Source organism: Gekko japonicus, unplaced genomic scaffold (genome assembly GCF_001447785.1).
Source record: "Gekko japonicus isolate JY-2015 unplaced genomic scaffold, Gekko_japonicus_V1.1 scaffold536, whole genome shotgun sequence".
NCBI lineage: Eukaryota > Metazoa > Chordata > Lepidosauria > Squamata > Gekkonidae > Gekko > Gekko japonicus.
Window position 1 is genome coordinate 920,054 of NW_015176467.1, and position 13,891 is coordinate 933,944.

The 13,891-nt window shown below is 45.4% G+C and overlaps 1 protein-coding gene across 5 annotated transcripts in view; it reads left to right on the top strand.

Annotated features, from left to right (window-relative positions):
• TNRC6C (trinucleotide repeat containing 6C) overlaps window positions 1–13,891 on the top strand; it is a 285,172-nt gene that overhangs the window by 245,752 nt on the left and 25,529 nt on the right. For 4 of the 5 annotated variants that reach the window (XM_015427099.1, XM_015427100.1, XM_015427103.1 and 1 more), the window contains 3 exons: window positions 191–382; window positions 1,386–1,529; window positions 12,671–12,787. In XM_015427099.1, the coding sequence (XP_015282585.1) occupies window positions 191–382; window positions 1,386–1,529; window positions 12,671–12,787 (453 nt within the window). The remainder of the gene's footprint in view (window positions 1–190; window positions 383–1,385; window positions 1,530–12,670; window positions 12,788–13,891) is intronic. The other variant, XM_015427101.1, reaches the window with a different exon arrangement.

The window sequence follows — 13,891 nt, forward strand, 5'->3', positions numbered from 1 at the left end:
CACTGAATGGTAGTTAACTTTGGGCCCTGGGTTAATTTGATTTTCCAGAGTCATAGTTGAGTTATGTGATGCATATATTGTTCTAGTTAGATTTGCTGAAATGCTTAGCAACAAAATAAAAACAATAGTATTAAGAAAAGCAGTCAAAATTAATTTTGGTCTTGTGTTCTCCCTTTCTTCTGTATACCAGGTGCTATCCCCGGAGGTCTGAGTATTGGTCCTCCAGGAAAGTCCTCCATTGATGACTCTTATGTCCGGTATGATATGATTCAAAACAGCGAGTCACCAGCCAGTCCTCCTGTAGCCGTTCCTCACAGCTGGTCACGTGCCAAATCTGATAACGATAAAATCTCCAATGGTTCCAGCATCAACTGGCCACCAGGTATAGCTCAATAAGTATTGTGGAATCATATTGCTACAGTGATTTAGCTTGTAGTTATTTGGCTTTTATTATCCCACTTTTTAAAGTCCTCAAAATGAATTAGAGTATTTTAAAAATGTAATATTAACTTCTTCTGTGCCTTCCCCACCTTCCCAATGTATTAGCCTAGCCGCCTGCTGCTCTGCCCCAGAAGTTGTTCTGTTGGTGGCTTCAGAATGTCAGTTACTTGGTGTCCTCCAAAACCCTATAAGGAAGCAGGTTAAACTTAATCCAGATATAGTGTTCTGTAAAATAAGTAGAGAAGCCACAAGTTCAGTGTGCCTGATTATTATTGAACAAAACATTTTATTTGGATAAATAAAAGGTCACATGCCAGTATAAACCGCAGCAAAAAACATTTTCCTTGTCTCTATTATGATGAGTTTCCATAAACTTGGCACCAAAATGAGTCCTCTGAGCCTTCCAAAGATGAGATTTTTCTTAGGTCATTAGCAAAATGCCCATCCCACTAGTTGTTCTCTCATAAGGTCATGATAGTCTTGCTTTTCATCTATTTTTCTGCTGTACCTTTACCCACTTACCCAATGTTGGATAGGGTTGCCAGTCCTCAGGTCCTGGCAGGGGTTCTTTCAGGGCTTCAGCCCACCACCGGCCAGCTGGCCACTTGGTGAAACCCCACCCCCAAACAGCCACATCCCTGCACAACGTCCCCGGTGCAATGACGTCACCTGAAAGTGACATCATCACATTGGGGGTGTCATGCAGGATGCTTTGGTTTGAGGGCAAAACTTTATGGTAAATTTGGCCTGAAACCGTAGGATTTTGCCCTCAAACCAGAGCATCATCGTGCAATGTGGCTGATGTGATGACGTCACTTCTGGGTGTCATCATCACATCAGGGACGTCCTGGAACGCCTCCCAAACCCCCCCGCCGGTATGGCGAGGGGACCTGGTAACCCTAATGTTGGAAGTAAATGTGATGTTTCCATACTTTTCCAAACAGAATTTCATCCTGGAGTACCATGGAAAGGATTGCAGAACATTGACCCTGAGAATGATCCTGATGTTACGCCTGGAAGTGTTCCAACAGGGCCCACCATTAACACCACCATACAGGATGTTAATCGCTATCTACTCAAAAGTGGAGGTAGTGTAGTAGTCCTGTGTTCTGTTGCATTTATTGTTTCCGTTCCTTAATTTTCCACTTCTGTGTGTTATAGTGCCTGCTAGTCTGAAAGTGACCTGCCTGTACTCAGGACCACACTAGATTTGGCACACAGTCTTATAGTTTTATCATCTTTCTCTCTCCTCCTTCCGTTATAAGTAAAAACAAGCCTTGGAAAGCTATAAGTTTAAGCAGAAGTATAGCAGGGGAAGGAATTATATTGCTGAACAGTTTCAGCTCTAGCCATTTTTACCTTCAAAATCTCCTTCCTTTCCTATCTGATTTTCCTCTCACAACAGAAAAGGTGTAGCCTGAGGAGAGCAGTTTAGCAGCCCCTCACCCTCCACTTGGAGTTACAGACTTGCAAGATTGCTTTTAAAAAAAAAGTGGCTTATCTTGTTTAAGCTTATTGTATCTTAAAGCAGGAGCTAAAGACCCTTATACTTAGTTTAAAAAAGTAAAGGTTGCCTTTGCTTGAAGGCTAGTTGAATCCGATTCTAGGGGGCGGTGCTCATCTTCATTTCCAAGCCGAAGAGCCAGCGCTGTCTGAAGACTTCTCCGTGGTCATATGGCCAGCATGACTAAACACCGAGGTGCACAGAACATTGTTACCTTCCCACCAAAGCAGTACCTATTTATCTTCTTGCAATTTCTTCCTTTTGAACTGCTAGGTTGGCAGGAACTGGGGCCAGAGACGGGAGCTCACTCCGTCACGTGGCACTAGGGTCTCAAACTGCCAAACTACAGACCTTCCAGTCTGCAGCCCAGTGTCTTAACCTCTAAGCCACTGCTTAAACATACATATGGCTTTTTTGTTTGTTTTATCTTGGAAAGGGCATAATCAATCATATCAATCATAAGCTTTAGTGCACTACTTCACAGTCTTAGCAATTAAAACCAAAAATACCTACATCAGAGTTATAATGCAAGGATCACAATAATGATAAAACTGTAATATACATTACAATTTTATAAACAATCATTAAGATTACAACAAAAATTGAGTTAAAACCAACATCAGTTCAAGCAGTTCAGTCAAATAGTTGACAAAATACATAGATTTATCCATCAGTCGCATTAACAGTGGGTGGTTTTGATAAGACCTTTATCACCCATGCAACAAATGTTGCTGTTTGCATTGTTATCCATTTACTTTTGTCAGCAAGTAATAAAGTTATTCTATCATTATCCACTCTCACTGGATATTGTAATAAAATAGTCCCAAGATATCTTTCTCATTCTAATGCAAATCTTGGGCAGTAAAAGACCTAGATCACAGGTGTCAAACTCATTTGTTATGAGGGCCGGATCTGACGTAAATGCCACTTTGTTGGGCCAGGCCATGTGTGCCATAGCATATAATGCAAAGTACCAGAGATAATAAACTATATAAAGGACAGCAGCTGGTACGCTACAAGTTGGTGTGTCCTCAGTGCATGGTCCCCATGGGCTGGGAGGAGGGTGTCGGAAAACCCACATGGGCAAACTGGAGAGCTAACAGTGCAGCACTGGACAGATGCTCCCATGTTGCCTGGAGGGGGGCAAACCCCTTCCCCTGCCTGCTCCCACCACCAATGCTGTGAGCCCAGGCACCAAAGTAACATCTAAAATGGCTGGGTGTTGTGAGGTCCCCCCTGCCCTCACACCACCATGAAAGGGGACTGGGAAGGCAAGCTGAACTAACCCCTCCCCAATTGCAGAAGTGGGGGGGGGAACAGCCCAGGTCCGAGGCCATGTGCACAGTGGGACACAGGCCAAGCAAAGTCCAGTAAGCTGGAGATGCCCATGAGGCAGCAGCCACCTTCAGCCAAGTCTGCCAGGTAATTCATGATAGGTCAATGATGGGAGTTCAAGCCAGCCATCCCAGATCAAAGGCCACTGGATCATCTGATGGGGGAGTGGGCACTGCTCACACTAGACCACGTGTGGCAGACTAAGCCCCTGATGTTTAGAAGAAGCTGCCAAAGAATGCCCTCCCATGAGCCAAAGCACAGCTGCTGCATTGAGGGAGCATGAGTACAGCAGTGGAGTTGGCTGCCAGAAGGCCCTAACAGAGGATTGTATAATTGTCTGCACCCCCAATGTGCAAATGCTAATCCCAGCAGCCATCCAGGACAGCAACTCCAGAACTGCAGGCCAAGATGAGAGGTATGAATGCGGCTGCAGTGGCTCCCGGTCCCTGAAGTGAATAGGTTCTGCTTGACTGCTGCAGACGAGGTTGTTCTGCCACGCTGAAGCCACAATTGGAGTGATTCTGCCCCCCCCCCCGGCAGTCTCCTGTTCCCTCCCTTGCACCGGTTACTTGCAGGCTGAATATGAGCCCTGGATGGGCCATTTCCAGCCCCCAGGCCTTATATTTGATACCCCTGGCCTAGATCCTCAATAGAAATCTGATTGCAAGTACAGACATGTCCTTCATATGGGATTACATTGTAACGGCCTCTTACCATTGCCAGTTGTAAGATATCCAATTGTGCTTTGGTAAATGTCTTCCTATGCTTGGGATTAAGTCAATAAGGTAAGATGGCAGAGTTAAAGGAGAAGGTGCAAGCTGCTTGTAAAGGGGAGCTGTTCTCAAAGTACTTAGCAGTGTGGCGTCCATCTGAACACCTATATCTAGCAGTCTTTGTTTTATTAATTGCTTTGCTGCAAAGAAGTCAAACCCTCTTAGGCTTCTGAAAGTCCGAGCTTGGCTACCATATTCAATATATAAATTCACCAGAAATTGTGTTCCCTTCCTTGTAAGTTGTGGTTAAGAAACATGAACTTACCCCAAACTGAATTTTCAACCAACAAGTAATAATAACTTTTTTGGCTGAGACCAATATTGGCAATAGAGTCAGTGCCGATCTAGATCTTCATCATGGTCTCTGTGCATCACACCCATGCGCCGATCTGATTGGTGATCTACAAAGCCTCAATTTTCATGCCTCAGCCCCCGGCATGCCCGGGAACTCCAACCATGCATGCCCAGAGGGGCAGGGCACGGACATTCTGACCACTGCACTGTTAACAGCTCTTCTGTTGGTTGATGAGATTACCTCAATTGCTCTCCTCACTGGATTTCTTCTCCTCCATCTTTTGGACCTTCTCCATCTTTGAATTTTCTTCGAATTTTGCCCCCTTTTTTTTTAAAAAAGGGACTCTTCTTTGTTTTTGTGGGCTTCGGCTCCTTCCCCCCCCCCCTTTTATTTTTGGCCCTCCTCAGTCTGCCTTCTTGTTTATGGCTAAGAGGTGGGATTTCTTTAAAAGTTGCTCAAACTGTGGCAGGAAGCTTGCTTCTCCTGACGGCTACTCTCTCTGTGTCCTCTGTTTGGGGGAAGCCCACCATCCAGACTCCTGCCCACATTGTGCAAAGTTCTCCCATCAGACTTGTAAAACCCGAGCAACTTGGCTCCGCGTTGCCCTCTTGTAATCGGCTCTCACACCCGTTACCATTCCCTCTGTGGGTTCCCAAGTCGACATGTCTTCTGAGGCACCACTGAAGCCTTCCTCATCAACAGCACCACCACCATCGCCATCGGCTTCTGACATCATTTCATTGACAGCGAAGCATCCAATCTCGATAACCCAGTTGGTGTTGTCCACTCCTATAAAAAAGAAGAAAAAGGTTAAGCCGGATAAGGGCCACAAGACCTCTGCTAAGGCTGGCCATAAGTCTGTTAAAACAAGCACTGCGACCGGCTCCCTGGGCTCTGCGCATGAGTCCATTTTGCATACACAACCGATTGTCCTCGAGGCTCTGGCATCAGATCTGCTGATGGTCATATCAGCCCCATCGATTCAAATACTTGACTCGCCTATTCAGCAGCTGAACCCCCCAGTGCTCCAGCCCTTCTCCAACACTCAACCCTTCTCTGTATCGGCATCGGACATCAATGAGGTTGTTGTCCGTTACTCTCCCAAACAGGTCAGGTCACACTCCCGATCCTCTTTTGGTAGCGATCGATCCCGCTCTCCTATTGACATCGAGTCTTGCCATCGGTCCTGATCGCCCATCAACATGGGTTGCCGACCTCGATGTGTTCCGGATCCTCCTCAACCCTCTTTTTGGTCTCACCAGGTGTACCCATCTCCCAAGCAAGACTACTCTTCTAGACGTGGATACTCTCCAGCTAGATCTTCTACCCAATATTTCCACCCGCCCGCACTGCATATGGTCCCCTGGGACCAACATCAATTTCAATATCTCTATGGTGCCTTCCCATTCTCTTCATCAGTGCCTTGCTCACTCCTACAAGACTTTGCGATTGGGATCAGCTATCTTCCAGGTATTCACGTTCGCCCTGTGTGCATCGTTCAGTACCGTCTGCCTCAGTTTCGAGACCCCTGGCTCCATCATCTCCATGGTGGCCACGGCCTTGGTGTCAATCACTGCTTCCTCTGATACCGACCTCACTGGCATCGACCGCTACTCCTTCCCAACCTATGGAACCAATGCAAGATGCACCTGCACTGGTACCGCTGACGATCTCTTCCTCTTACAACTCCTCTGGGGATGATTCTGATGCTGCTGCTTCAGATGTACACAGCTCTCCAGAGGATCCTTCGCCGAAGCCAGCAGTTTCTGATGACCTCCCCATCTCTCCGTCTGAGGATCTGACCTCCTACAGTGATCTGATTAAATGCATGGTCCACTCTTTAAGCCTTTCGGTAGTACAACCCCAACCATCGGTGACAGATGTTGTATTTGATGTGGTCCAGTTAGACACATCTACTGCCATCGTTCTCCCTATGTCCACGGTTCTTCTCCAAGCCACCAAGGCATCTGGGGACAAACCATCCTCTGCGCCTGTGTCCTTGTACAGGTTAGACCATATGTATAAGGTACGGGAAAGCAGTGCGGAGTTTATCTATACTCACCCTAAACCTAACTCTATGTTGGTAACATCTTCATCTAAAACCAAGAGAACCCATTCTGCACCTTCAGACAAGGAAAGGAGGAAACTGGATTCCTTCACCAGATGTTTCTACTCTGTGGGTGCTCTTGGTGTCAAGAACACTATCTGGCCTGCATGAGTCATTACCAGTATGCGCTATGGGAGCAACTTAGTGATGTATTCACCTCTCTCACAGACAAGAAGCACAAACAGTTCGTAAGATTGAAAAAGGTCTGGTTCTGGCCAAACAGCTAATCACTTCCTCTAAACGTGCCCTGGACACTTTCTTCAAAATGATGACATCAGCAATTGCCCTATGTAGGCATTCTTGGCTGCATAACACCACCCTCCAGCCAGACACAAGAGCATATATTGAGGATCTTCCATTTGATGGACAAGGGCTCTTCCATGCATCAACAGATTCTGTTCTCCAGGACATGGATAAGAGTGTTAAGACCTCCCGTACACTGGAAGTATCTTCTTCCTCCAAACAATACAAGCCTAGATCAATGCTCCCTCTAAGCTGTGGAGTCTTGTGAGCAAAAATTCTACTTTGTGAGCTGCTGACATTAAAGTGGTGAGCAAGAGTCTTGGCTGCTGCATCAGTTAGTTTGCTCTGGAGCCCTCCTTCCTGAGCTGAGACAAAAATGTGTGAGCCGGAGGCTTCGCCCACAACTTCGCCCGATTTCCTCCGCAGTTTCGTTGATCCTCAAAAAACAGGATCACGAAACTGCGGGGGAAATCAGGCGAAGCCGCGGGTCAAAATCAGCCCCGCAGCTTCAGGTGTGAAATTGACCAAAGAACCGGGGCAAACGGCGGCGCAACAGCGAGGCAGCTCTAGTGCGAAATCAGTCTCTATCTTCTTGGTTGTTTGCTAATCCTCCCAGTTTGGCATCATCAGCAAATTTAATAAGTAGCCCTTCTACCCCTTCCTCTAGATCATTGATAAAAATATTAAAAAGTACCAGGCCCAAAACCAAGCCCTGCAGCACCCCACTGGACACCTCCATCCAATCTGATGAAATGCCATTGACCACCACTCTTTGGGTGCGGTCCTCTAACCAGTTCCCTATCCACCAAACCTGTCCTATAGTCCAGTCCACGGTCTTCCAGTTTGCCCATCAGAATGTCATGGGGAACCTTATCAAAAGCTTTACTGATACCCAGGTAAATCACATCAACAGAGTTCCCACGATCCAGTAAGCTCATCACACAATCAAAGAAGGAAATCAGGTTGGTCTGACAAGATCTGTTTTTTGGCTTCTCTTATGTTCTTATGGATGCCTCACTTACCATGGAGGCCCAGGTTACTGCCACTGCCAGGTCTGCCTTTTTTCATCTGAGACATCCCAGGACTTAGCAACAGCAATCCATGCAATGGTCACTTCCAGGTTGGATTATTGTAACTCTATGTGGGGCTGCCCTTGACTCTGCTCCAGAAGTTACAGCTAGTGCAGAACACAGCAGCATGGCATTTGACAGTGACGCCTGTGTGGGCGCACATCAGCCCAGTGCTGCACAACCTTCACTGGCTGCCTATCGAATTCCAGATCCGTTTCGGGTTTCGGCTACTCGCTGATGGTCGCACCTCAGCGATGGGTGCATTTCGGAGTGTCAGGGAGGGGGTCTGGATGATTCTGGTCTCCCCTAGTTCCCTTGTAGGGGGCTGCTAGCCTGGGACATGAAAGGAGCCACTCCCGAAGCTGCAGCTAAGGGATTGATGCTCCTTTTTGTCCCTAAAGGTTCCACCGCCCCGAGGCCAGCAATGGTGACAGAGGCGCATGCCGGATCCAGATCGGGCAAAGGATCTAAGCAACAGAGACTTTCCCAATACTGTTGAGAGCTATCGATACTAAAAGTCACTGCCGAAGTGGAAAACAATATGTGTTAAAGTGGGAACGGATTATGCAACGGCAAAGCCCTGAGTTCAGGAGAAGGGGGGGAAGCCTTCCAGAGGGAGAGGAGTAACCCTACCCTAGAAAGCAGCAAAAACGCAATGAAAATTAAAGGCTAAGCCGAAAATCTAAATCGAGTACGTTATTTATCCCACTTTGAATGCTAAGAATCTTCTTTATTGTTCCAGAGAGGAATTCTAGAAAGGTTAAGAACTTTTACCTTTACAGTAAACAATGACACAGCGAGGGGGAAAGATGGCAGCCAGAGGAAAATCTTCCACAGGAACTGCCAGTTCAGCATCTCCGGTCACAAGACCAGAAGCTGCTGCAGACATTAATAGTATGCTTTCTGAGGCACTGTGCCCTCTGCTGGATCAGATGACTAACCTTAATAAGAACTTTGATGCTCTACAGAAAGAACTTAAGGAAACTAAGATTAAAATAGAGAAGACATCTAAAAAGCTGAAAAGGGTTGAATACAAGACAAAAGAATTGGATCAAAGAATGGAAGTAGCAGACAAAGAAAGGATGAAGGAATCACGTGAGACAATTCTCTTGAGGGTAGAGAAATCAGTCTGCCCCTTAAGGCAGCAAGCAGTTTATTTTATGCACACTCTGCCCCCACCCCACTCACCGTGCGCTGAGGTTGGAATCACGTACAGAAACCAGAGGAAACAGATACTTTTAGGGAGATTGTCTTAGGGATGCTTACATTGGTACAATGATTAACAAGCTACCTCCATAGGTACTACGGATGGGCAAAGGTCATCAGACTTAAAGCTATGTCCTGTTGATCAGAGTTACTGATCAATCCAGATATTTACAGAGTCTGGAAATATGGGCTGATAATCAGGACCGGCGTGCCTAATCGCTGACCTCTGCCCACAAAAGGACATGTAAAAACAACAATTATTACAGCTTCAAGTGGAAAGATCTCTATATGTCCTAAAATTTCAATGTATCCCGGAAAAGAAGGATGAAAATTTGAAGCAGCTCTTAAATGAAGCACTGGCTCGCCTGGCAAATTGTAAACCTGAATCACTACAAGCAGATATGAACATGGTTTATTGAACTTATCCAGAATTTGTCAAGAAAAATAATTTGCCAGGTGAAATATTTGTGAAATTTTCTAAAACATCAACAAGAGACTTGTTACTCAAAGCAACTAATGGGACAACTGTAAAAATCCAAGGAGAAGAAGCAAAGGTCCTAAAAGATGTTCCATTTGCAATATGAAAAAAGAAAGCAGTACAGGAATGTTACACTATTCTTACAAGGAAACTCAATTCCTTATCAATGGATTACTCCAGAAGGCCTTGTTTTCAACTGTAAGGGGAAAAAAGAAAAGATTGACTCTCTTATTAAAGCTAAAAAAATTCTGGATCAACATTAAAGCCTAGCGATGGAAAAAGGAAAAGCAAAGGACAATAACGTCCCAGAATATAAAAGCGAATAAGACGAGATAAACAGTGACAGCTCCTCTTCTACATCTCTCTCTATGGGCGATATTTTTGGCTCTGACTCTGAATCTGTATTAGGGGCGGCTGCTCCTAGATCATATAAGGTTAAACTCCCCTTCGAGAAGAAGAAGAAACGTAAAGGGAAGAAAACAACTAAATGAAGAATAGAGTATCTCCTCTGTACTTTATGCGTATTAATGCACATTCATGTTATTGTATTGTAACTTTTACCCTTTCGGTATACTCTTTATTACAAAGCTAATTACTATACTGTAAACTTAACCATTAGGGAAATATCAAAAAATCGAAATTAGATTGTCAGTTATTCTTGCTTACTCTGTATTTTAGAATTTAGAGTGGTAGTGTGAAGATGTAGAGATAGAAGCAATAAAAATCATTATTTAAAAAAAAATAATAATTCCGGATCCGTTTCAAGGTGCTGGTACTTACCTTCAAAGCCCTATACAGCCAGGGGCCAGCATACCTTCAAGACTGCCTCTCCCCATATGAGCCCTGTAGAGCACTGAGGTCCACCAACCAACATCTTCTGGTGGTGCCAGGCCCCAGGGACATCCTACTTGTCTTGACCAGGGCAAAGGTCTTTTCGGCCCTGGCCCCTGCCTGGTGGAATGAGCTCCCGTGTGAGATCAAGGCCCTGCGGGATTTATTACAATTCTGTAGGGCCTGCAAGACGGAGCTCTTCCGCCGGGCCTTTGGTTGAGGCAGCGGGCATCCCCCTCCTCCTTGGGTTTCCTCCATTCAGTAGCCTGTGTCCTTTGAGATCCTAAATTTTAAAGATCTCCAAACAAAAACTGAAACATAATTAAACCAGCATCTGGTTTTTACTAGAGTTGTATTATGCAATGTCATATTGTATTTTTAAATGTAAATTGTGTTTTAAAATGTTTTAACTGTATTGTATTTTACTGTTGGAAGCCGCCCTGAGCCCATCAAGGGGAGGGCGGGATATAAATCCAAAAAATAAATAAATAAAATAAATTATGCCTTAGAGAGCTGCTGCCAATCTGAGTGGACGATACTGACCTTGACGGACCAATGGTCTGATCCACTATAAGGCAGCTTCTAGGAGCTCTGTTGCATTCCTCCCCCCCTCCCCCCCGCCTTCCAGGACACAAAAAATGATGTGATTTCAAATGATTCTTATGTCTTCAGTGCAGCACCTGAAGAGAAGCCTGTGATAGGCCCAGATCCAGTAACTCATATGTCTTTTGCTGGGTGGTCTTGTGTCTTGACTGCTCTACTGTTCCTGCAGACAGTTCCTCTCTTGTTGAGGAGGGAAGATTCCAATGGTAGCATTCCAATGTTCCCCTTCACTGGGTTTATACTTAGATGCCTCTCAGTGTGAACAGAGATGAATGTGGCCTATGTGAGGCTCCTATATTAAATTTTCCCTGCTGCTTTGATCCTTTTCAAAGCAACCTGCCTGAATTTTTCCCCCTTGTTTTACTTTACTAAGATTGTCAGCTCTTTTCAGCTTCCACTGCTGCATTTCCTGGCATTTTTACGTATCTATATGTGACACCATAAATACAACTGTAGTTTTGCTGTGTCTTTTACCCTTCACGGGATGCCCCGACTTTGTTTTCTTTCTTTCTGAGACAGTCATAATATGCAGCATACATGTGGTTTCAGCACAGCATTTCTTTTTTCTATGATCTTTTGGAAGTAGTGCCATCTCCAATGTCTCCTTTGCTATGTGTGGGAACCTTGCTGTGGGCATGTGTTTACCAGTAACTCCTGGTGTTCTGCAATATTAATTGTCTTGACATTACTTTTACCTTGACATGATGGACATATTTACTTTGTCTCTGGTTTTAGTGCAAACACTCCACAGAGTCAAAGGAGGCACTGTAATTATGTTTTAACTGATTAGCAAACACCAGTTCTCTGGTATTCTGATTAGAGGTCTGGGCTACTTGGCATGGCCCTACAGTATTTTGTTTTTCAGATACATCAAACAACTCAATAAGAACAAAGTCTTAAGAAAAGAAGAAGAAGAAGGACGGACCTTCCCGGGCTTTCTGTAGTCCGTTTCGAACAATATCTTTCTCAGATGTCAATTCATGTTGTCTATAGTGTTCTTACAATTCCAATCTTGACTGTATATGTGGTGTTTACAAAAGTTCAGAAACAGCTGCTCATAGCTCTATTGTCTACCAGTCTCCATTCAGGATTATATGCGACAATAGAGCTATGAGCAGCTGTTTCTGATCTTATGCCAACTGCACAATGGCAGCAAAGTCTCACCCTTCACTCCCAAAGCAGGTGTAAAGATGCACTTTGTTCCCTTGTACAGCTCTACAGCCAGGCTGTTCCCTAGAGTACAAGTTTATATGCAACTATTGTTGTTCAGAGCCTGCAAAAGCAAACTTTACTATGAAGCTGTATCATGCATGAATCTTGGAAGGAGACAATTGGCTGTTGATAGTTGCAGGGTTTCTTGTAGTCAAATGGGACAGAGATAAGGAGCTATACCTTACTGGCCTTCCATTTTTTAGTTTTTGTGATACCCAAGTGTCATCAAGAGAAATGGCTGTGTTTCATTTACATTTTTCATCCAAAGTCCATGCATCCTGAGTACTGTTGCAATAGATGTCACCTATTTGGATGTGACCATTTAGGCAAGTTAGAGTGTATATCTTTTGCATGGACACTGCTACCACTGTCGTCTCACCTTTTTTTCTGCCACATTCTACTTCCTTGGATCGTGCTTTCCATACCCATTCCTAGACCTCCAAGGGCAAGGCTGGGTTAACATTCTTACCTTGCATGATTTCTATTTGCACATGATGATGTTAGAGTTACATATGCTACAATAGATGCCATTCTGCCCATCTTTCTTAGTTGCTTCTTTGCTGGTTCTGCAGGGTCATCCCCAACATCATCTCAGAATGCCACGCTGCCTTCATCAAGTGCCTGGCCACTTAGTGCCTCCGGCTACAGTAGCTCTTTCAGCAGCATTGCATCCGCACCTAGCATTGCAGGTACGACCAATGGCCTTTCTAACTAGAGTCCCTTTTTGTCCACAAAGAGGGGAGGTTCTGAACAGCTCCTGATCTTCGACGTGGTCTCTGTGCTTCACACCCATGGGATCTAGTGCGCACACGCTGGATCGATCAGCATTGTAGCAAGCTCTTTTAATGGATTTTCACGCCCAGACCTTGAGCATGCGCAGGAACCCCACCACGCATGCCCAGAGGGGAGGGCGCAGACACCCCATCAGTTCCTTTCTTACCGCCGCATTGGAAAGACCTTTTTCTTCGTTGGTCTGATCGGTTTGCGTGTTGGCTTTTTGCCTCACAGCTCTTTGGATTTTTTCCTCAGTTTATTCCTTTTCTTCGTTGTTCTTTCAAAAAACTTTTTTAAAAAAGCCTTTTATTTTCTGCTGAGGGGGAGGTTTCCGCTTTACCTCAGTCGGGCCTTCGGGCTACCCCCCCCTTCTTTCTTCTTCATTTTTGTTTTTATAGAAAAGAAGTGGGGCTTTTTTAATAGGTGCAAGGGTTGCGGTAGTAAACTTGCTCCTCCTGACCGTCATACCCTTTGCATACTTTGTCTCAGAGAGTCTCATCGACCCAAATCTTGTCGACACTGTGCTTGCTTTTCAAACCAGACCCGAAAAAACCGAGCTGCGCGCCTTAAAGTGGCCCTGCTAGAATCAGCTCTACATCCTTCCTCAGCGATGGATGCCAAGAAACCATCGACCTCAACGGCTCCAGCATCGAGGCCTGCCTCCGATATCGGCTAACCGACACCGAAGCCTCCGGCATCAAAGGTGCAATCCTCCGCTTCCACGCCGGTGAAAAAGAAATCCAGGCCAAGTAAGGAGCAAAAGTCCACAAAGAAGGGCTCTTCCAAACCCCTTAAGGCGGCAAAGAAGGGGAAAGTAGCGGTGGCTGCACTGGGTGATGCCCCTAAAGTGCCTCCCGCTCCAACAACTGTATCAATACTGGAGGCCCAAGTCCCTCCACCGATACCAACCATCCATGTCTTGGACTCCCCTGTCCACCAAATGGAGCGTCCTTACTCGATATCGAAATGGTAGAGCTCCTAAGTCATCAAATGGATGCAGAGCCTTCTCTGTCTCCTTC